The sequence below is a fragment of the Anopheles cruzii genome, chromosome 3 (assembly GCF_943734635.1).
Source record: "Anopheles cruzii chromosome 3, idAnoCruzAS_RS32_06, whole genome shotgun sequence".
In the NCBI taxonomy this organism is placed as follows: domain Eukaryota; kingdom Metazoa; phylum Arthropoda; class Insecta; order Diptera; family Culicidae; genus Anopheles; species Anopheles cruzii.
The window spans coordinates 46,044,368-46,067,569 of record NC_069145.1 but is presented as its reverse complement, the minus strand read 5'-3'; the positions used below and the strand labels follow the sequence as shown (position 1 = coordinate 46,067,569).

The window sequence follows — 23,202 nt, the reverse complement described above, 5'->3', positions numbered from 1 at the left end:
AACTGCGCTGCTGGCTTCTTCTTCTCCTCTGTGTTCGCTGCTCTTCATTCGCTCTCCGCACACCCTCCTTCGGTCCGTGTATTGGTCCGTTTTTTCCGCCCGTGACATTCACAACAGCCAGCGGCGGCGGCGGCGGCGGTGATAACGGCTCACGGGTTCGCCCAACGGAAGCGATTTTTAGTGTGGAAGCTTCACGTCGCAACGAGACGCAACCATCGCAGGCGCAGGGCGACGCAGGGGAACGACGAACCAACTCAGCACGCACTCTTCACACCGCGAAAATAATCTGGCAAACCACCCGACTGAGGAGGATGCACTACAAAATGGAGCACCACTGGCAATTGGGGTGATAATACGATAACTGGCTGTGCCTTTTCTCTGTTTGCTTTGTTTTGTTTTTCCTTAATCGCCTAATCGTTGCACGGTTTTCGCAAATCGCCAGGGGAGCTGACAAGCGTTACACACGCACACGCACTCTCTCGCGCACACACACAGAAACACACACTGTACAGCGCGATCGAAAGCCGAACGATCGAACCGCGATGCGCCTTTTTTGTCCACCGTCCGTCCACGACACGGTGTGACACGCTCTCTCACTGCACGTCACAAAGCGCACCGTACCGCACAATGACCCCAAGCCGCACGCCTACGCACTCCGGTTGTCCGGAAAATCGGTGGTCGCGTGAAGATGGGAAGGAAAAATCGCTCACTCAACGCAGGGAAGACGGCGGTGCAAAAAACGCCGTGCACGCACCCCGTGGAACCGTTCTTTTTTTTCGTGCCCTTCGCGCTGTCTTTCTGGCTGCTGGATGTGTGTGTGTGTGTTTTCGCCCCATCAAGAAGGGCGCGCTTTTGACAGTTGCCGAGAGGGGCACTCACGAATGCGCCGAACTGCGTTTGTGAGATCCTTTTGACAGCTGTCGAGACAGTGACAGTTCTTGGCGGCGGCTGGATTTCAAAAATTTAAACACTGCGAAACATCAAATAACCCACCAAGTGGCGCATAGAACATATTTCTTTTGGTAAAGTCTTCTTTATTTACATTTCGTTGCCTATCTTTTACGTACAATTTAGTTTTCGTCGTAACCATCCTGAAAGCCGTCCTGGACCCTCGCAATTCACGTGCCCCCAAATACGGTACCGTTGGTGCGCGATCCATTCAGTTCGTTCAGCGAACCTACGGAACAGAGAATAAAAAACAGGTTTCGCATCAAACTCACTGCGCATCCAAATCCAAAACTCACTTTCATCCTCACATTCTCGCAGTTGCGCCTGCAGCGTGGGCACATACTCGTCGTAGTGCGTCTGGAAAAAGTTACCCGCGTAAAGGTTGGTCAGCTCGTACTTGCGCGTAAAGTTCCGCGTCGAAAAGTAGCGCCGAACCGTTCCACACCGGCTCGAAATCCGCGGCTCGGGAGAAAAGTCCAGCTTTTGTAGATGTTCGAAAACGAGCAGGACGAACCGATGCAGACCCGTACCGCGCGCAGTGACGGCGCCCAGATACTCCACCAACAAATCACCCCGGTCGATGTCGTTGCCTGGAATGTTCCCGACCGCCCAGTGTATATACTCCCGGAACCGAGGATCATCTCGAGACGGTACATCCGGATCCGTCATGATCAGCGTGTAGAGGGCGCGCTCGTTCGAGTTCCACGTCACTACCGGTGGGTTGCGGATTTGGGTGGGCGTTAGACGATTGCCACCTTCCGCCTGGCGGCCACTTTTGAACGACACTCGGGCCCAGCAGTCCGGTGCTTCATCGATTACATCTGGCACGACCTCGTACGCGGCGAACGATCGGTAAACGTGCGCATCGTTCAGTATGTCCGACGCGTCCAATTCGAAGGAGCACAGAAAGATCACCACGGGGATCACCACTAGCGTTAGTAGCATGGTTGAACGGTTCCACGGCCCACGACCGCTGACGATGGGAAAAGTATTCAAACTGCCATCCGATTGGTGATGAGATTTTCCTTATAAATGAAAACACACACAGGCAGACCGGCAGGCGGGTGGCCGGGCCGGGGAATTGTTGCGAAAAACTGGTTCCACCATATGTGGCGCTGCTAGAATTTCCTCGTCGAAAGTGAGCGTTTGCTGCACGGCTGCGAATGATCGTGTTGATTATCTAACGCACAAGACGTTCGTGCACATTATGTTGCGCTTTAAGAAGTGTAGGCAAACCGTCGTTACCGCGCGATCGGTGCGCTTGACACGATGTCACTCTAATTGGGTTGATAATGACTCGAACCACTCTCCGCGGACCTTGATAACCCCTTAACCCAATGCCGTTCAGCGTCCCACGGTGCTTACTTCATCTGCACGATGGTATACGAAATAAATTGAATCGAACATGTTTCGGTCAGAATATTTATTTTATTTTGCTTTGAAATGAAAGAAAAAAAAGCCGGATGTCCAATCCCGTCTACTCCGTACCGGATGAGAGCTGCGCGTGCAGCGTTGGAACGTAATCGTCGTACTGTGCCTGGTAGAAGTTACCGGCGACCAGCGTTCCGAGGCCGTACTGCTTCACAAACTCCCGGTGCTTGTAGCTGACGCGATGGTTACGACTCCGGTTGGACACGCGGGGAGCCTGCGAGAAATCGATGCGACCCGCGGGCTGCTCGTACACCAGGAACACGTACCGGTGCAGTCCGGAACCGCTGGGGGGTCCGGATCCGACGAACGCGTACATGTGGTCACCGTCCTCCACCCGGTTGCCGGGTATGTTGCCCACGAGCCAGTGGCCAATCTCGCGGAGCTTCGGCTCCTTGCGGCTCGGTGCATCCGGATCGACCATAAACAGCGTGTAGAACTTGTTCGGATCGGCGGCCCACTCAACTTTCGGTTGGTCCTTGACCTGGGCCGGGCGAAGCTCATTGCCACCCTGAACGGTCACGCCACTCGGGTAAGATATCTTAAACCAGAGAACCTTAGGCTTAGTGTGTGTTTTCCTCCAATCGAACCGCAGTTCACCGAGCCTTACCTTCGCTGACTCCTTCGGTGCTACGTCCACCACGTCGGGAATCACCTCATGGTGGGCAAAAACCTGTTGAATGTCGGTCATGTTCGCTGCTGTCGATGTTACGTCACTCCGAGCGCCCAGCACCAAACACAGCCCAAACAAAACTGATACCCACGATGGCCGAGTCATTGCCGCCGCTCGCTTTCAGTGTTTTCGTTCGCTTATCAGGCCAAACCCAGAGTACTTCAGACGTGTGACACTTGGCCTGCAATCTAACTGTTTGCAATAATCTCCTCCTCTCCAATGATAACCATCACCTGCGAGACACGGCTCCACCAATTGTGCTCGGTACAAAGCACCGGTGATCGCTCACTGACTCGATCTAATATGGTCGATGCCGGAACATCAGTCAAGATTGCAACGCCGAAGAACCGGTCTGTGTCGTGGTCTGCGTGATGGCGCTCCGGTGATCGGAGCTAGCGGCTGTTCGCTAGGTCAGTGGTGGTGTTGGACCTTTCTGCTCTGCTCACCTGCCTTTCTAATGTCCTTTTCTTTCAGTGTTCATGCGGTTTCAGCGAAACAACTATTATCAACAGCTTAAACAGCAATAAATAAACATTCAGATTTAGGGCTTTCGGAAACGAGTCTTTGTTTGGCAAAACTTCCTAAGCATAATGGATGGACCCTGAATCTTTGGTTTCAAAGAATACATAATCTATTTTTTTAGCTTCTAATTACTGAGAAACAATGGAACACTTAAAAAAATGCATTTATATTTCGATACTGTCTTACCGATGCGGACAACCATTGCGGCTGTTTGCATGCTTTATTTCCGATGGGACAATGTTTCCTGACATTTTTTTTTGGTGACTCCGCCGTATTTAAAACGTCACCAGTTGACTAACGGAACAGAGCGCTCTGTCCGCCGAAGCCCACTAACGATGGCACCCTTAAATTATGCCAATTGCTACGTTCCAATACAAAGTTTTGTTTTACATAAGTTTGTATTTCTCTGCCACTGCAGATCCTTTGTGCTGCAAGGATTCCCATTGCACCGCTCCCTCAGTCAGCCGGTCCTTCCGCTCGCCACGCAGCGGCCGCAGAAGTCTGCAAAGACAGCGACTACGACGACGACGACGAGAGCAGACGGGATCGTTCCTTTGATTCGGCCATGTCCAGACGGTGGGCACAGGTGAGTACATAGCCACTTCCCCAGCCGTCGTCTGCAACATTGCGCTTCGCTCCTTATGTACCTATCGGTCCCTTATGTTCCGGTTCGTATGCCGCAGCGCTAGGCCCACCCCGTACCGCGCTTCCCCCGTGTGATCGGTCGGTTTGTGCTTATTGCGTCGCGGCTGCCTGCCTGCCTGCCTGCTTGTGTGTTGTTTTGTTTTGAGTCGCTCGGAAAAGGCTCGGAGGAAGGCTTCACATCCTGGCGACCCCTTTCCCACATCTGGCGCGATCTGGCGCGGCGGCCGAATCGGAAACCCGTGCGGTCGAGTTTATCGACCCCATCCGGGTGTCGTCTTGCGATCGGGAGATTTGCAGCACGGCAGCCCTTCTGCGCTGCGGGAGAAAGTACTCGAAGGAAGGCGGCGGGTCTCGAGGCGGCAAGGATCGCGCCGACCTCCGACGGGTCGTGGACGGAACGGAACGGAACGGGACCCTGCGGCACTGCGCGGGCAGGAACTAAAACGCATTCTGAAAGTGTCCCAGCTGACGGTACAGCTTCGGGACGTAGTCGTCGAACTGTGCCTGGAAGAAGTTGCCCGCGACCGGTAGGCCCAGCTCGTACTTTTCCGAAAACTTGTGCGTCGAAAACTTGCCCCTTCCCTGGGTGCTTCTGGAAGGCACGGTTGGGCGGAGGTGTGTGTCAAGAAGCCGGCGGTGTCACTTGAAGCCTGAATCGGCGACTCACCTGTTCGAAAGTCGTGGCTCTTTGAAGTAGATTTTTTCGTTCTGTCGGTACAACAGGAACACGTACCGGTGGAGGCCCGTCTTGCGCGGTGGAGCCGCCCCGATGTAGTCCGACAGGGTGTCACCCTGGGCCAGGTCCAACCCGGGGATGTTCACCACCAGCCAGTGGTGCCACTCGCGAAACTTGGGCGCCGTCCGGCTCGGCGCGTCCGGATCGGTCATGACGAGCGTGTAGTAGGCGGCCGGTTCCGCCCCCGGCCAGCTGACCGACGGGATCTGCTTCACTTCCGTCGGTGTCAGGACGTTGCCAAGGTTGACCCGCAGTTCTCCCGGATAAACGACCCGGAGCAGGCTCTCCGGTGGCACCGGCACTACGTCCGGCACTATTTTGTGGTTGTGCAGATCGCGCACAAAGTCCGACATCCTGCCGGGGACGCGTGGCAAATGCAACTGGGCCCCCGGGCTCGACCCGGAACCCGTGCTTTGAACCGAAAACCCCGTGGCAGAGTTATGATATGGCCTTACCGCCGCGCATCGGCAGGTATCGGAGGACCTCACGACTTCTAGGTTTATAGGTCGTTACGTGCAACGGGGCGAACGTTGCGGTGCACTGTGGGCGCTGATAGACCTTCGCCCCCGGGTGAAACAGACACACTTTCCGGCCGGCCGGAGGGTGAACGGTAGGCCTTCGGGTGACATGCACCGTAGCTGCATCGCAACGAGCGGCACTAGGCAAAACAATAAACTCATTAAACTTTTCGCAAAGTATTTCTGAACGACCGTGACGTGCCCCGGAGCCCCGGAAAACCCCGGCAGCAGAGCTTCGGGAGCCCCCCCCCCCTCGGTAGACAACGTTTTAAAGTATTCGTCACAAACATTTAGTTCGGTTTTCGTTCCCTAAAAATGCGGCCCCCATTATGGCCACCGGCGCCGCATCGACTGTGCCGCCCGCAGGGCACGAAGTGTTCCGATTTGACACTCCGCCGCAGCAGGCCGGAGGCTCTCCCCCTCAACAAGCCGCCCACCGGCAACAAGGTTACCATGTTAACCGGAAATAAACGTGAAAGTGAACCAGATTACACACCTTCGCCGGAGTGTTCGACCCGCGGCGCCTGCGGCTTTAACTGCGAACACCTCTAGAGCTCAACCCAGAAAACTCGGTTCTTGGGTGCTCGGGTCGCCTACGAATTGGGCGGACACCCCGCCTGCTCGGCTCACCTCGACGACGACGGCATCAAAACGCAACGGGGTTTCAATCGATTTTTTTTTGTCTTTTATTGTAACACGGTGATTTTGTGCGGTGGATGGAACCGAAAGCAAGTTGTTGTGTGCGGGGTGTAAGTGTGAAGGAAACTAAGAGAAGAGTGTGTGTGTGTGCGTGTGTGTAGGTGGTGAAGATCGGGTCCGGATACGGTGGGCTGGGTGGAAGGAGGCCAGGAAGACGAAGCGGAGCAGGGCAGAACCGTGTGTTCACGAGTCCGTGAAGCTGGCGTACAGTTCCGGCACGTAGTCGTCGTACTGGGCCTGGTAGAAGTTCCCGGCAAGCGGTTCCCCCAGCATGTACTTCTCGGCAAACTCCGCCACCGACCACTGGCCACGGTTGGGATTGCTGCATTGCGGGGGAAACGGAGGTTAGACTGTGGTTGGGTGTCGCCACCGCTTGGCGCTTCATCCGCCGGGACTTACCGACTGGACAGGATTGGTTCGTCGAAGGTCACATTCGATGGCTGCTGGTAGACGAGAAACACGTACCGGTGAAGTCCGGTACCTTGCGGTGGTCCCGATCCGATGTAGTCAGCCAGCACCATACCGTCGGCGATCTTTGCCCCGGGAACGTTGCCCACCACCCAGTGCTTCCAGGAGCGCATCTCGGGATTGCTGCGCGACGGAGCGTCCGGATCGGCCATCAGCACCGTGTAGAGCGCATCCGCTTGCGCATCCCAGTGCAGCGCCGGTTTATCCTTTACCTCGGTCGGTGTTAGCTCGTTCCCGAGCGCCACTTTCGCCCCGGCCGGGTACATGACGGTGAGCGGACCTTCCGGGGCTTTCGCCACCAGATCCGGCACGATGTGGTTACGCTCGAAGGCTTCACTGGTGGGACTGCTGGACACCTCCCGGACCGTGCCAGCAGCCAGTACTAGGAGCGCCGCCACGCTGGACACTCGAACTGCGCACCATAGTCGCCGACGCAGACGCGGTTCCATCCTGTTCCGGGGAGAGCAAAACAAAGACTGATCCGAGCGAACGTCTTCGCGGGTCTCTCTCTCTGTGTCGGGGGCTCTTCTTCGCGGAGTCGAAGTTGCTTCACACGCCAGATATGTTGTTGAACATCGAACGCACCGGGGACCGGTTATGTAAAGCACCTCTCCCAGATGCTCTTTTATATATCTGGGCTTCAACGCACACACACGAAGACCGCCCCGACAGACACAGACGACCCGTTGCGCTCTTCCCTTCTGCGATCCGATAGAAGCCGCATACCGCACCCCCCCAAACGGAGCAGACCCTCCGCTGCAAACGGTCTTTGTTTCCGGCCGAACGGGTGATGCGAACGCAAAATAAAACACCGTTCCGAGAGCTCCGCAATCCGCCGCTGCGTCGCATCTATCATCTGGCGGCGCGGCGACCGGTCATATGGTCGGCGGGGGGAACGAACACAGTGTGTGGCAGAAGTTTTGCCACTTTCCTCCGGAGGGGGTGTAGCCGGCCAACTCTAAATGGGGGAAGTTAATGTTGTTTGCCGAACGTTAGCGAACGTGGTGGAGGTAACGGCGGCATCACGCCCGCCTTTGTTGCAAATGGTTGTTGCATGTTGATGCGCATTTATCCTTATCCCAGTGTGTGTCTGTGGTGCTGGCCAGCGAAATGAACAGCCAGCGCCGACGCCGACTGGTTCTAATTTGTTTTTAATGCTGCACCTGGCGGTGCACCAAGGGATGGCCTTTAATTGTTACGGGTCTTGGAGGACAATACTTTCCCGGCCCAGCGATGGGCCGTTCGAAATGGGGGTTGTGGACGAATCTAGCTATCATGAAACATCAAGTGTTGTGATTTTTGAATGCCTTTGAAACAAATGCCACCGATCGACTAAGTGGAACATTAGCACAGAGTGATCTTAAATTTTGTCAGTAACCGCCCATGGTCCGCGTCCGCATGAATAAGCGAATTCGGCGCCCATCACTATCCGGCGGACACCATTCATTAGCACGGCATTTGGCTGGGTCGAGATCGAGAAGATTAGAGCTCTGAATGACGGCGGGGCAAGATAGGGCTTGAGAGAGACACAACAGTCCGCCACGCGATTGCGAGCGAGGTAGTGTGCTTGATGTTGAACAATTTTACCTATACTTTTGTGATATCATTCGTCGGCCACAATGACACTGGCAGTGATTAGTATGATTTCAAAAGCCGACTGTTCCTGTTGTCGCCTACACGAGCCGATCTTCAAAATGCTTACTTAGAGTTTAGATCACCAAAACGACCAAAAGGGATGGCCACACAGCCTCCACATGTTTGTTGAAAGGCTCTACTAGGATTGTGTAACGTTAGAACAATATGGTTTGTTGCTGTTTGCCTGTGGTTTTGGGAAATGGATTCAAAGCAACAACACGTACGCGAGCAAAATCATCAAAAAAGTGTCGAAAATCTGTTCAAGTTCCAAACAGTTTCGCAGTCTATTGACTATTGATTCAAATTCGAGATCCGTAAAGCACGAGAGCATATTTCATGTAAGAAGTGGCCAATAAAGCCCAAAATGTCTCAGGTTTAAAGAGAGAATAAATCAGCCTAAATCCTACCGATTTTGTCGTATAATGTTTTGAAAGCTCTGAATCGTGATGATATGAAGCACAAGCACACTCACGAATTATTAAGTTGTTCATCGTGGCTAGGATAGCGACCTTTCAAAGATCAAAGCGAAGATCAAAAAGCTACCTAAGCTCGCTAAAATATGTATGATTTTGCTAACCACGATCAAGCACGAAGAATCAACAAGTATAGGCCTAAGATTTCGTACAGGAAACGGCTACTCTATTTTATCCAACAGCATGCACGTTATGTATTGTTCTGACCTGCTTTAGCCACTTGCGATTATGAAAAGGCACCTCAGAATGACTGCAATCCTTAGAAGTCGCCAGAACTTCTTCTGATTGTCAACCCATCGTGAAGGAAAACCTTAGTAAATCGCCATAAAAAGTAAATGGTAATGTGATTAAAGTTTAGTGGGCGAAGTTTAAGATAAAGTTTCCCAGGGTTGTAAGAGTAAGACACAAAAAGTACATGATGCGAATAGGACGACAAATTATGCCTGTTTATGATGAATTATTCTTGGTTTAAACATAATTTGAATCAAAGTTACTGGACGCTTTTTCCCTTGGGTCTTATGCTGTGTTCCCCCTTTATAAAACACGGAGCACGAAGCTTCTTTTCCCATTTATGTACTTGATTGTCGTTTATTAAAAAAAATGTTATGTTCACTTGCATTTCTTGCGCGTCGGAGTCGATAATCGTCGCCTAACGCTGTACGTCCGTTAAATGCCTGTTGTTCCTAGTGCGCTTGATCTTCCCCGATACTCCCCGCGGTCTGTACCCGGGGGCTCCTCGTACGATCTCTGTTAAAGTTTAAAAACTTACGAAACTTCACACACTACACTACACAAGTTCCCTACTCACCCTAATGCCGTAGACTATCTGAATAAAACAAAACTACTACGTTCGCTACTTGGCCACGCGCGCCTGTGTACGCAAAATAATGATAATGTCAATGTCCAAAGGGGATACACGAAACGCAAACTACGGGGGCTGTTGAAATTTCGACCCCACCACTAACGGTTGGCGCGGCAACGATTCGGTAAAATAAAATTAACTAGCTAACTCTTTTACATGCGCACTACGGTCGAGATGACTGCACGATTTACACGATACTTCTTAGTTCCTGGTGCTCCGCCGCGTTCCGCGGGTTTGAAATTAGTTTTTAAAAGTCACAACTTATCCTGACAGACAGACGCTTACACGCGCTTGCCGTTTCGGGGTTTCTTTTTCCGCAGCAGTGACTGGCAGTTGACCAGGAAGACGAACATGGTGAGGGCGAAGAACACGATGCAGGTCATCAGGAGCCCGAGCACGGTGGAAGTGTACATGTCGGCCGGGTCTAGGATGTGATCGCGCGGCAGTAGCTGGTGGTCGGCAAGGACGAAGGTGCCGTTCGGTGGTGGGCACGGCTGCTGTACGATGATCTCCGTGTACTGAACCTTAAAACAAACGGCACCGGTTAGTGGACAGGGTCTTGGAAGCCAGTTCGGGTTCGAACCCTGCGGCTTACCTGTTTATTTCGACACTGTTGCTGGCTGGTGATGCTGACCAGCGTTTCCGCACTGTACTCGTTCTCGGTCAGCAGTGGGGTGAGCCATTTCTGTGGCGTGAGCAGCTCGACCCATCGCAGGTACTCGGGAGTGTTTGCCACGTGGATGGCATATCCGCCGGCGGAAGCCATGAGCAGCTGCACGAGCGTTGTGACTATCGTTGCCGTGATTCCGCAAGGCACGAGATGTGCAATGAACAGCACTATCGTCTGTATGGCCATCAGGTAGAGCAGCATGTAACCTGGAACCGGAATCGGTACTTTAAGGCTGAGACGGGTTTCAGAGCGTGTTTGTGTAGCTTACCCATGTACAAATAGATGCCAGTGTCGTTGTTGGTCGTGTAGGAGTACAGTCCGGCCATGCTGTGGGCGGGCAAGAGGTACGCCAACCATATGCACAAACTCGGCATCACGCTCAGCGTTCCCTGGATGACGATGTAGAGGAAGCGACCATAGAGGCCCAACTTCAGGTCTTTCTCCGCGTGCCGGCGATCCTCCTGCACGTCGCGGATCTGCAGCAACAGCAGCGGCCACAACGCCACCATCATCATGCAGTGGTGATAGCTTCGGAGTGGAAAGACAGCATTTGTCAGGACGGTTACTTCTAGGTGCATCAAGTACCAACGCACTTACCCGAGACGATCGTTCAGATTGAGCTGCGGATCCGTAGCCGGTACGTCCCAGAAGATGCAACCGATGAACAGGGACAGGATTGCGGCAAGAATCAGCCTACTGATCCACGTGAGCAGCGATCCGGGCTGCTTGTAGGACATGTACCTGCGCAAGTACATGAAAAACATGAAGAATGGGTCCACTGATCGGGACACCGCGTATCCCCGTACATACCTCTTGGCAAGGGCATTGATCTGGCTAAAGAAGCCGGCGCTCCGTGTCGGCTCTGGTAGGTTGGCGACCGGTGCCGCCAGCGGTGGTTCGGCGTTGACGTGGTCCCACGAGTTGGCGAGCGATTCGATGCGCGCGGACGACTCAAGCAGGGCGGCCGCCGACAGGTCGTCCAGCGTCACCAGGTCCAGGTAGTAGTCGGCGGGATTTTTAAACGGTGGACACGGATACCCCAGCTGGCCCATATGGCGTGGCAGATCGGCCCGGCTGCCCGAGTACACGGTGCGCCCCCCAGACAGCAGCAACACCCCGGAGCACATCGACAGAATCTCGAACGTTGGCGGCTGCAGGGTCATGACGACGATACGCCCGGCACTACACCACTGGCGCAGATACTCGACGAGGAAGAACGTATCGAAGATGTCCATGTTGATCGTGGTCTGGTCCAGTAGCAGTATCGACGCCTGCGTCAGCAGCTGGCAGGCCACGTTCAGTCTTTGCTTTTCCGAGTGCGTCAACCGGGACACGTTCGCCGACCGGACCGCCGTCAAGCCGAGATCCTCCACCAAGATGTCGATGCGGTCCTTCAGGTCGCTGCGATCATACGGCCCACGCAGGGCCGCCGCGAACGACAGCGTACTCTGGACGCTCATCCGCGGATCGAGTGGGGCCGAATCGAGGGCAGGCACGTAACCGCACAGTTGACGCAGGATGCGTCGGTTAACCTGCTGCCCATTGACCAAGATCTCACCGCCCATCCGCTGCCGTACGCCGGCCAGCGCTTCGACCAGTGCCGTGCCTTCCCGCTGTGACGTGGCCATGATGGCGAACAGATCGCCCGCTTTTGCCTGCAGCGAAACCCCGCGCAGTCCGGGGAGCACATCGAGGCAGTGCACCTGGATGTTGGGGTACACCAGGCCGGCCAGCGAGTGGCGCCGGCTCTGCGTGGTGTAGATGTCCTCCGGGTAGAGGCGCGTCTCGCCGTACGTCGGCGAATCGTCGTAGTCCCACTCGGCCAGCAGATCCGCTTCGCTCTGCGAACGAAGATTGTGGTGCCGCAAGTTGGTCGCGTATGGGTTGTACACGTGCGTTCCCGCTATGCTGGCCCTGCTGTTGGCCTGCTTGAGTGCGGCCAGCGGAATACCTTGGGCCCGGGAGCTCGGCCGGGAGTTGGTGGCGCCGATCGCGCGAAAGTCTGACTCACTGCGGTACTTCCTGTAACGACGCGAAGAAGTGGTTAGTGGATGTTCCCTGAGAACACTGATCTGATGGACCTTAAAACCGTACCTTAGATTAGCTGGCACACGACCTCGGTTTGTTTCGTTATCGCTGCTATCGTACCCGGAAGAGCCAGGTCCCGGTCCGTTGCTGTCCCGGTAGCCTCGGTTCACCCGGCCGCGCCCGTTCGCTTTGGAGGAGTTGCGCCCATTCGGACGCCCGTTCGACATCGGTTGGCCTCCGTTCGGTGGGAAAACCCGCGGTAGCCCAAACTTGAGGTAGGTGTACATGTTCGAGTTGATCGGGTTCTGTTTCGGGCCGTACCGAGGGTGGTTGTGGATCGCGGTGTCCCGGTGGTACTGTGAGCCGTACGGTTTGGGCGATTTGTCCGACGAACCGAGGGCCGAGTCCGCAAAGTCGGAGTTCAAATTTTGTCTAGAACGAAACGGAAAAGGTTAGTGGTCTTTCGTTCTGAATTCGGTGTCGGTGACGGGTTGAGCCGTTGGCAGATTGGTAAAAAAACCTTGGAACTTTCATTGAACGGCTACGACGGTCGGTTACAACAATGGCTCATAAAACCACACGGGCGACGGTTAATTACAGTTTTACATACCACGGGCGTCTGAGCCGCCCGAGAGACATTTCGCAACGGAGAATCGAGTCAGCGAAGTCGCGGTCGCTCTGGGTTCCAGCCTCCGGCGAAGGGCAAATTCCATTGGACCCCGGGGGCCGCGACGGAAATGCTTTCCCAAGCCCCAGCCCCGAAAAACCCCTGGGCGTGCCTAATGCTCGTGTGGCTGTCTGTCGCGCGTTTGGCACAGTTTGCTCGCCGCCCCTCACAAGGTTAACCTCCGGGGCGCAATCAATCGATCCGATTGCACCCCCCGATCACGGCCCATTTGTTACGCGCTTTTCGTCGGCGGAAAGTTTAAGTTTTGGTTGAGCTTTCGGCCAATGCAGCTCCCATGCAAAAGCTGTGATTGATCCGCCGTTTGTGTCTCGCAATCGATCGACATCGAGGGGTGACAATCTGTTGAAAGGGTGGCCAGCCAGTAGATCGATCGGTCGCTACCTTCAAAAACTGGCGCCCCGATCCTGCGTCACGCGTTGCGGCAGTTAGGTAACTCGGCTCGTCTACAGCGTTCTGACGTGTGTGTCGAGGGCCGCCGTGCTCCATTTTTCAACGCCTTTCCGTCGACGTCGACGCGGTTAATCGAGCCTTTCGAGCCGGCGCACCGAAATCAGGTCAATCCGGCCGCGGCTCACGAGTCGATTAGCCAGCCAGCCAGCCAGCCAACGGGCGCCATCCCTTGCTGGGCCCGTCGTGGGCTTTCGTTGCTGTGCCACGGCGGTGTGTGTAAAAAATGAACGGAGAACGGTTTTGTCCGTACCAAACACCGCCGCCGATCGATCCGCCGTTCGATTGGTCGGAGATCGGCCAAAATCGGCTCGTCTGGGCACCGCAGAAAAGCAATGTTTTTCCAACCACCCCGCGGGGTAGGTTTTGGGTGGAAAATCAGGAAAATTATTTCTCAGAGCAGACTCGAAGACTCAGACTCGAAGCGGCGTCCGCTAACGCTCGGATGCTTACCGGTAGATGGACCAGGCGTGCAGATCGTCGGTGGCACCGGGCGGAAGTGTTCCGTGCATTCCGTGCGGCATCGAGTATCGGCGATCTTCGCGCTGATGGTGGTGCTGCTGAAGCTGCTGCTGCTTGGCCGTGCTCATTTTGCGCAGTTCCATACCACCGGCAGCACCGGTAAATCTGCCAAGAAAGAGAGTAAAAACAAACAGATATGCCGTTAGTGGAGAAAGTGGTCAATTGGTTTTGATGAGCCAGAAATCGGCATGTCTGGGGGGCGCATGAGCGCAAAACCTCGGCTCGAGAACAGTCATTAAACAATTTCGGCACAAAGCACTTAATTTCATTACAAATTCGATCGGTGGTCCAGGTCCGGGCAAGCCAGCCAGCCGGACCACCACCAACTGCGATCTTCATTCTTCTGCTGGTCCGGTTTCCGCCGAATACCGTAAGAATTCTTCATGACTGCAAGTACTTCGCGGTGGCAATCAGTCGGCTGACGACTTCATTTGGCAAGCGCACCGCGCCGTGTGAGGTTCCGGATTTCCTGATCCGGTGCCGGCCAGTGGGCGGACTGCTACGTCCAGTCCAGCACATTGAAAGCTTTCATCGCAATCGCAGTCATCGGCCACAGGGGGGCACAGCATCCATTAGCCATTAGGTCGCCAGTCGGACCGAACGTCACTCGCGTCATCAGCGCGTTGTCCATTAGGGGAGTTGGACATTCCATTCCGTTGATTTCATCAACCGAAGCGGCTTTAGCTTTAGCGGTGGGCGCTTTTATGCCGATCGCGTTCCGTCGCTTATTGCTTATCAATAAATCATGGCCCAGCATGGTGCAGTGAGGGTGAGTTATGACATCGGAACTGCACTGGAGGGTTGGGCCGCCACCTGCTCAGTGGCTGGAAACAAATCGTTGCATTGCGCAACCTCTGGGGCTCTGGGTTGGCCAGCGAGTTGGATAGCATCAGTGAATGACGCGCACCACCTCGTGGCGAGTTTGATTGTTAGTAAAAAGACAAACAATAATTTCTTTCGCTCGGGGCACAATCTGTTGAATGAAAGCGGGATGCCACAGGGTCCCTAGAGCCCTTCAGTCACCGGTGGCTCGCCAGACACACAGCGTGCTGATAGTAGAATTCTGCCGCACGCTCCTCACAGGAAATAATAGTAACATCGCGTCGCGCGCCACGCCACCGGAACAAAAACGGCACAACAACAGGCAGCCGCGGAACAATGGCAATAAATGTTGGGGCTGCTGGGTCTGTATTATGTTGCGTGCCATTCTTTTCTTCCTCCCGGCCCGGCGGCGCTACATTCACACATCACTTTCTTCGCGATGGCACGATCGCGATTGATGGAGGATCAACTTTCACCCACTTTGACTGAGACATCAGCCCCAGACATCCCCCCGGCGGGAGGGGCGGGTGCGGGTTTGCCATTCTGTCGTGTCCGCAGGGCCCGGCGGCGGCGGCAGGCTATCAATGGTGGCCAGAGCCAGCTGGAAAGTGAAGGAACTGTCGGGTACAACATGATGTCGGGTGATTAATGGAGGCTCGAAGCCTTTCCTCAAAGGGCCACATACTCACTTCGGTGCCACTTTCTTACACACACGCAACTGCTGTTTGCGTGACATTTTACATACTACAGTGGGCAAACAATATCGGGAATTTGCTTACAGCTCTCCAGACTTTTCTTTATTCTTCTAAATTTTTGTCATTACCATTAAAATCATCTCTACTCTATGCAATACATCTACGAGAGCTTTTCAAAAGTATTGGTAAATTTGAATTGCGTGGTTGCAGAGGCATGGTGCATCATGAGTTCATGCTACAGGCTAAAACGGCCAATAAGGAATATAACCTGCAAGTTTTGCACAATTTGCCCGAAGCAATCCGTCATAAACGCCCGGATTTGTGGGAAAACAAAAATTGGGTTGTGCACCTCTGCTCACACATCGTTGTTTCTGCGCAAATTTTTGGCCAAAACAACACACTAATGTTGCCATAGCAACCGTAGTCCCCAGATCTGGCTCCCCGTGACTTTTTCTTGTTCCGGAAACTGAAGGGGCCATTAAAGGACGACGGAAAGGATTGAGGAGATAAAGATAGCATCGAACGAGGAGCTGAAGATCACAAAAAAGGGTTTTTGAAGTGCTTCGAGGATTGGAAAAAACGTTGGCAAAAGGGTATTATATCTGATGCGAATTACTTTAAAGAATTCGAAGAATTCAATATAGATATTCATGACCCATATTAACCCAATCAAACCCATATTTAAAAAAACTCAAAAGTTCTAAAACTTTTTGAACAGCCCTCGTATGTTAACAGTTATTCAAATTTTCGTAACGGTCCAACAATTGTTTTTCAGGTATGGCCTTCAACACATTCTTCGTTTCTTCTCCTATCTCAACTAGTGACTCTAAAAGGTGTCCACGGAGCGGCATCTTTAGTTTATAGAATAACCAGAAGTCACCTGGTGCTAAATCTGGCGAACGATACGGATCGAGTGAAATGATCAAGAAAATGTGATGCAAAAACATCACAAAAAAGTTTAACCTAGAATTGTTCCTCAACAAATCTGGTCTTTTTGACGCAAACAATATTCTTTGTTGATAGTTTGAAAGAATACTATTTCCCGTTCGTTTTTGGCCACAGACCTAGATATTCCTTGAACCGGACGGTTAATGTGCTGGGCTGTGAAAAGGATCGAGCGCCAGTGGCAAAAAGCTTGGGGCTGATGTTTCTTTTCAAACCAGTAACACTTGTGATTAGAGCTGCCAATTGTGAAGATATTACACACTAATCCGCTCACTCACTACATTTCGATGCATTTCCGGAATTCCCCCGAGAGCGGTTCCAAGCGGACACGCCGATCCCACTCCCTCGAGGGATGAGTAACCGGCCACCAAACGCGTTCTTGAAAGCGTGTCCGAAAGTCACACTCGGTGCTGCGGTTTGGGTTTCACGTCCACCGAGTGCGTCACGTTCCACCGAGATGACGTCCGAGGCCGTCAAGTAGGCGCACTCAGAAGCAGCATCGAATGAAGCGATTAAAACATTGCGTGATACCCCCGGTTTTCTAGCCAGCTCTTGAACTGGAAAAGACTCGCAAAGGAGCTCGCGATTCCGGGGTCCACGATTTATGCAATTTATCACCCCGCGTTCCGTTACTTCCCGTTACCGAATGGAAATCTCCTCCCAAGCCAGGTCGCCAATTGTTCTTAGGAGAAAAATGTTCTTCATGCAGCGCCCCACGCAGAATGCGGAAGCCACACACACGGGAGTCATGTCTCCCAGAAGGAGACAGTCATCTTCACCGTTGATAATGGCGGTTGGATGTAAGAAAAAAAAGTGAAAGAATAATTAAAGCCAGAGCGCGAGAACCGAGGGCGAACCCCCGACGCGGTGTGTTCGAAGACGAAGACATTTGCATTCGTTACATCGACAACAGAGTCTCCTGTGTTTTTACAGCACACAACAGGCAGATGAAGCGGAAAAGGAAGAAGCAGCACAAGCTGCTGCTGGCGGCTCGGCCAGCAGCTGAGGCGTAACGTTATATTTCGTCCCGTTTAGCGTGGCGCAAAAAGTGGGTAAACGGTAAACGGCAAACACACACACTCACACGGAGACGGTGCATAGAGGTGCATCACGCGGACGGCCATCAACACGCTGCTGTTAGCCCAGCTGTGGCCTGCCTGCCGTGCGGTTCCGGCTATTCCGGGTCGGTTTCTAATTCGTTCTTCCACCGGACTGGGAGCCGCTGGACCGTTGCACCCGGGTTTGGTGCATTCTTTTCGCTGCAAAACTGTTGCAACGCCGAAGCTTTCGATTTTGGGAGACGCTTCTCGTTCGCTCGTTGCTTTAACGGGTTGTTTCTCCGGGCTCTATAAAAATCTAACACCCCAACCACTTAGCCTCACTTTCACGATTCGCCGAACCGAGCCGGCCGAGGAGGGTTCGTGCAGTAATTAGCTGGGAAACGGGGTGCCTATTGTTTACTTTTTTACGGCCCACAGCTCTCGCGCAGGAGAGCAGCCTGGTGTCCGGCGGCCGATCCGGTCGTCGTAATCCGGAGCTCGGATTGATCTGATGTGTGGTAATTCTGTTTTTTTTGCGTCTACATTCCGCCTGGAATCGTGCGCTCCGAGGGATGTGACGTGACGTGGTTTAGAATAAAATAAAAAGAGGTCTCCGTTCGCCGTCCCGCACTTCGGATCGGTCGGTCGTGGCACGGATTGCGATCGCAGACGATCCAAGCCTCCGCACACAGGACCCCAATCTCAAGAGCATAAAAACACGTTCCGTCCATTCTTTAAATGAACCCCTCCTCCCTGCCCCAGCCACTAATCCCGTGTACCGGACCGGCCGGCCCGGTGCATCTTCGGAACGGCACGTCTTCTAACGCTAATTGAACCAGAAGTACCAACGGGCGAACGTCCGCGCACGGAACGGACCGGCGCACCGGTTTCCACAGCATACCGGTTTGCGCGATGGCCAGTCCTCGTCGCGGCGAGTGGAAAACGACGAGCTAGCGGCAGCCGTTGCGACGGCCTCGCCTCGGCACTCTGCTCACCCATTGCTTCTCCGAGCCATCCATATTATAATATGCGGGACTGGCCTGACCAGGACCGGGCCTTCATATTCCCGGGCGCCCTACTTTTCCTCCCGTCGGTCCCGAGCGTCTCACACACACACACACGTGGAGGTGCAGGCCTAGATGGGCCTTTGAACATATTTCCTCGTACCCGTACCCGAGTCTCTCGCTCCCGGATGCTGCGAGTTTCGCGATCGGCCGCGCTATGTGCGTACATGGCGTGCATTTATTTATTTAGAGCATTACCGTGTGGCCCACAGCATTCCGGAGGTGGGAGTTGGGCTTTCTGTCATGCTGGCCGATACTCATTTTCACACTCTGAGCCGATCTAAAATATGAACAAATTTTAAATCGAACTCGCCGGTCGCCGTGATCGGTGACATCCGGCGAGCGGATTGGTCTTCGGTCGGGCGGAACCGAAATGTCAGCAGTGAAAGTGTTGCAACCCCGGGCTCAAGGAGCGCCGAAAACTTTCCTCATAAACATGTTCCTGTATCGGGAGGGTGGCCACCTTCGTCGTCCGGTCACCGCCCATTGGATCTTGGCGCGTTCGGAGTGCGCTTTTTTGCGATCGAAATTTGCCCGCCGGCCAACCGCGCTAGGGAAATCGCGTTGGCGAAGCCATTTTCAACCCAAATTAATGATGTTTTAATGGGATGAAAGTCGCAGCGTGGAGCCCATAGGTGGTCGGCAATCAACGCAGGCCCACCTTAATGTGCCGGCCTCACATGTTTTAGTCAAATCGCTAGTTGCTAGTGGATTGACAAAACTATTAGGTGTAGAACTTAAGTCTTGCGGTTTTACAATAGATGGCATTACTCATTAAATAATTTTTTTTTTTTTATTAAATATGTGTTTGACAGCTACTGTCATTACGCATCTAACGCAGTATAGATTGTTTGGTCAAAGTGTAAAAAACACCTGTTTCAAGCATCTGAAAATGTCGAGTTTTGTTCCTGATAAAGTGTTTTTGCGGGAAATACTTTTTTATTACTTCAATATGAAGAAAACGGCTACCGAAAGTCATCAAAATTTTAATGAAAGTTTATGGGGAACATGCTCTTGTTGAGAGAACGTGTTAGAAGTGGTTTGGAAGGTTTAAAAGTGGTGATTTCGGCTTGCAAGATCATGAGTGACTTGGACAGCCAATAAACGTTGATGATAAAGAATTGGCAACATTGCTCGAGCAGGATCCATGCCAGATGCAAAACGAACTTACAGAAATGTTAGAAGTTGACCAGACGACAGTTTTCCATCGCCTGACTGCCGTGCGAATGATTAGAAAAATGTCTTATGGGTTCCACAAGAATTGAAAAAAGGGACATGAAAAAAAGAAAACCATTTGTGATTTTCTGCTTGCACGGCAGAAAAGAAAGGGGTTCTTGTAACGAATCGTCACTGGTGATGAAAAGGGGAGTTATTAGGAGGATCCTCAACGCAAAAGGGCCTGGGTACAGCCTGGTGAACCAGGTCCATTGTAACCAAAGCTAAATATTCATTGCGCAACGGTTATGCTGTGAATATGGTGGGATATGAAAGGTGTGGTGTACTTTGAGCTTTTAAAATCTTATGAAATTATTGATGGACAATCTCATCGACAACAATTAATGCGTTTGAAGCAAGCTTTGGGCAAAAAAGGACCAGAATGGGATAAAACACATGATAGGTTGTTTTTTCAAGCCCCCCCCCCCCCCCTCGCTGTATTCACCAGATGTTACTCTTTCGGACTACTATTTGTTCCGTTACATGAGTAACATGAGAAAGTAGTGCCTAACGACGGACAATACTTTCATTAAGATAGTCATATGTTTGGTGTTGTAGTTGTTGTTGGTCACAAATGTCCAATAAAAACCGCACGAATTAATTGCTACACCTAATACAAATATGAACACCGAACTAGCGCCACCACATCATGAGGGCCACTTTCGAAAAAAAATCAATTTAAATCAACAAACACACACGACACGTCACTCTTAGCATTACACAGAACAGCTGTGTTGCGTGTGCCGCAAGTGTAAATGAAGCGTTCAAGTTCACGTTTCCCGGGAGCCCTGCACGCGAAAATTCTGAGCCCCACCGCGAACCGGGCCATCAGTCTTCGTCGATCGCCGCAGCAGAAATCGGACCCGCCACAAACGGTGTCAGTCGCGTGTTGAACGATTTTCCGGTCGATCGAGGCGATCGGATCGGATCGTTTCGCCGCTAACGGGGGATTTTCACTACGGACGGTCGGAACCGCAGCAACCGATCGATCGGGCTAGCTCTGCGTTGCCAGCGGAGATGAGTTTTTGGCCACCTAACGGCACTCGCCATCGGAATTGCCGATGCCGCTGTGGTGCAATATCTGTTTCATTTCCTTCCCAACATTTCCGCGGCTTCGGACATCGGACATCGTCCGATCCGAACGCGATGTGCTTCGGGGGTGCCTTCTGTATTTCGGTGAGCACCCGTAATTATGCTCTACCCCTTCGAAATCGGCCGCGGACATGCTGAGAACTGAGCGGCACAAAATAAAAAAGGCGCGCGCGCGCTCGCACTCGTTAGCCGGTTTGCCACACAGTTACACAGTGATTGCTTTAAAATCCTGCCTGACCCACTAACACCGTGTCTTGGGCGCCTCCGGGTGGCCTGATTGAGGCCTTTTTGAACATCGAAGCAAACGAGCGCCCATCGGTCGGCCGCCGCCGGCGCATGATAACAAGCGGGCAATGCTGAAATTACATCATCAGAGGATAATGTGCGGAACGAAACGGGTACCCGTAGGTGCGAACAGCGGGAAAAACATACGTTCTACGACCACCACCACCATCGGACCCCGTGTGAGGTGATTTGTTTAAAGGGAGGCTTTCCATCGGCGAACGCATTCCGCTTCCTGTGGCTACACGAAGTTCCTGTTACACGTCGAGTGACAGTTCGTGCTATTAGATAAGCGCGTCTACGCACCACACGACAGCACGGCACGGCCCGCACGAATCCCCCCTCGGATAGGAAGCAGATTGGCCACGGTTACCCGTAACGTAATGTCCGCAGCGCCTGCGAAGTGGAACCGGTCCGCGACGGTCTTCGACGTGTGCCAAGCCAAGTGAAGTGGCCGTGAAGAGTGCGCGCCGCAAGCAGTCGCCAACCAGCGCGGCCAACGGAAAACACTCTTCTCGGACGATGGCCCCGTTTTTCCACGGTCTTTCTCGGACGAATCGCATCTTCAACGCTCGCCCATTCGTTCTGTCAAACCCCGGGGAGGGGGGCGGGGGGGAAGGGCGGTCAACTGGGCAGCAACCCGGAGCGACCGATACGCATGCATACATATACGTTGCACAATGCGCAACTTCCGTTTCGCGGCTGCGACCCGCTTTTGCTCGCGACGTGACGGATCGTCAATTGCCGATTGTCCGTGACCGAGGGGGGCGCGTCCCCGACAGAGTAGAGGGCGTGCATCTTGACCCGAAAAAGTGCGCCACCCGACCCAGGCCAAGTTCAGCCCCGGGGGAATCGAATCGAACGAAAGACTTCGACGGCCGAACGGCCACGAACCCGGGGGCCGTTTTAATCAATCGGGGTCGGGTTTACTCTTGGAAGCCTTCGGGGCCGCTGTGAGAAAGCACCGAAAACGCAATTAGAAACAATGGGATGAAACGGTGAGGTGGCCGGCCGGTCGATGCTAATGAGTGTGGGCGAACGGGGAGGCCGACGGGGCCGCTAGCTTCCCAACGATCGGTGAAGGTGAAGAAAACGCTAAACTGAGCAATAAAATTCAACGATTCCACCGGCATTAGGCGGGCGGCGCGGCGGCGGTTCTGAAACCCAGGTACGCCACGCCACGGAGAAAGGTGAGAAACGAGAGTGAGAGTCGGTCGGAGGTGCCATCCCGAGAGGTGGGACAAATTTGGGCCATGGGAAACGCCACGGTCTGGCCGCTGGCGCCGGCGCCGGCGCGTGGGAGAAAGTGCGTGGGAAGTGCGCGTATTTTCAAAGTCACCGAGCGACACCCGAGGTCGGATCTTCGAGCCGCGGCAATGAGAGGTTTTAATAAAGATAGTTGACATAAAGCGCGCCCGACATAATTGGGACGTTTGTGCACTTCACGAGAGCGTATGGTGGTGACGTGCCCTTTGCGTGCCGTACTCGAGAAGCTCTGCGCAACACGCAACGGGTAAGTGGCAAGACACACTCAGCCTCCCCCGATAACGGCGATGATCGGTTTGCGGCCGTAAAGTAGACTTTAATTACGGCGCGCATGCCATGTTAATGGTTTGGCGATAATCATTTCTTGATGAATTAGATTTTCCTTCAGAGCCCGACGTGCCTAGGTCTTTTCTTCTATTATTGGCAGGCGGCCCCGGTAACGTATCGGCTTTTGGTAGACACTTTCATCCGATTTCACGCTAATGACTTATGGGCGTGCTACGCGACTACCTATGGAAAAGAAGCATAATTTGTGCGTGTCACTCTAAATCTAATTTAACACGAGTGAAAGCGAGTGATTTTCACGTACTTTCGTTCAACTAACGGGCAAGCCGCAAATTTGTCAATAAACAAACATCAGCTCTAAAAGTCAAAAAAGAGACTTTTTTGAAAGAAATCACATGTTTATTGCATTGAAATGAAAAGCTCTATATTTTATTAAAAGAATGTGCCATCGCTAGATATACATTTCCGCGTGGATTCCGCGTCGAAAGAAATCTGCATCTTTTGAAGCAGACCGATTAGTCATCCAATTTTCGG

The 23,202-nt window shown here is 53.1% G+C and overlaps 5 protein-coding genes across 5 annotated transcripts; all 5 read right to left on the bottom strand.

Moving 5' to 3' along the window:
• Positions 1-1,118: 1,118 nt before the first annotated feature.
• On the bottom strand, positions 1,119-1,893 carry LOC128270482 (protein D3-like). The gene is made up of 2 exons (XM_053007886.1): positions 1,245-1,893; positions 1,119-1,177 (listed from the first exon to the last, which is right to left on the bottom strand). Exons 1-2 carry the CDS (start codon positions 1,891-1,893, stop codon positions 1,119-1,121), a joined length of 708 nt encoding a protein of 235 aa, XP_052863846.1.
• A 512-nt stretch (positions 1,894-2,405) lies between these two features.
• On the bottom strand, positions 2,406-3,325 carry LOC128272227 (protein D3-like). The gene is made up of 2 exons (XM_053009995.1): positions 2,987-3,325; positions 2,406-2,917 (listed from the first exon to the last, which is right to left on the bottom strand). The coding sequence occupies exons 1-2, from the start codon at positions 3,152-3,154 to the stop codon at positions 2,426-2,428; spliced, it is 660 nt and encodes a 219-aa protein (XP_052865955.1). The 5' UTR covers positions 3,155-3,325; the 3' UTR covers positions 2,406-2,425.
• Positions 3,326-4,654: 1,329 nt separating this feature from the next.
• On the bottom strand, positions 4,655-5,305 carry LOC128271810 (protein D3-like). Its single transcript, XM_053009461.1, has 2 exons — positions 4,884-5,305; positions 4,655-4,808 (listed from the first exon to the last, which is right to left on the bottom strand). Exons 1-2 carry the CDS (start codon positions 5,303-5,305, stop codon positions 4,655-4,657), a joined length of 576 nt encoding a protein of 191 aa, XP_052865421.1.
• An 852-nt stretch (positions 5,306-6,157) lies between these two features.
• On the bottom strand, positions 6,158-7,175 carry LOC128272045 (protein D2-like). The gene is made up of 2 exons (XM_053009766.1): positions 6,569-7,175; positions 6,158-6,491 (listed from the first exon to the last, which is right to left on the bottom strand). The coding sequence occupies exons 1-2, from the start codon at positions 7,084-7,086 to the stop codon at positions 6,353-6,355; spliced, it is 657 nt and encodes a 218-aa protein (XP_052865726.1). The 5' UTR covers positions 7,087-7,175; the 3' UTR covers positions 6,158-6,352.
• Positions 7,176-9,326: 2,151 nt separating this feature from the next.
• LOC128272193 (ATP-binding cassette sub-family G member 5) lies at positions 9,327-14,045 on the bottom strand. Its single transcript, XM_053009951.1, has 7 exons — positions 13,894-14,045; positions 12,372-12,737; positions 11,088-12,299; positions 10,875-11,018; positions 10,546-10,805; positions 10,203-10,483; positions 9,327-10,131 (listed from the first exon to the last, which is right to left on the bottom strand). Exons 1-7 carry the CDS (start codon positions 14,043-14,045, stop codon positions 9,889-9,891), a joined length of 2,658 nt encoding a protein of 885 aa, XP_052865911.1. The 3' UTR covers positions 9,327-9,888.
• Between the last annotated feature and the right edge of the window lie 9,157 nt (positions 14,046-23,202).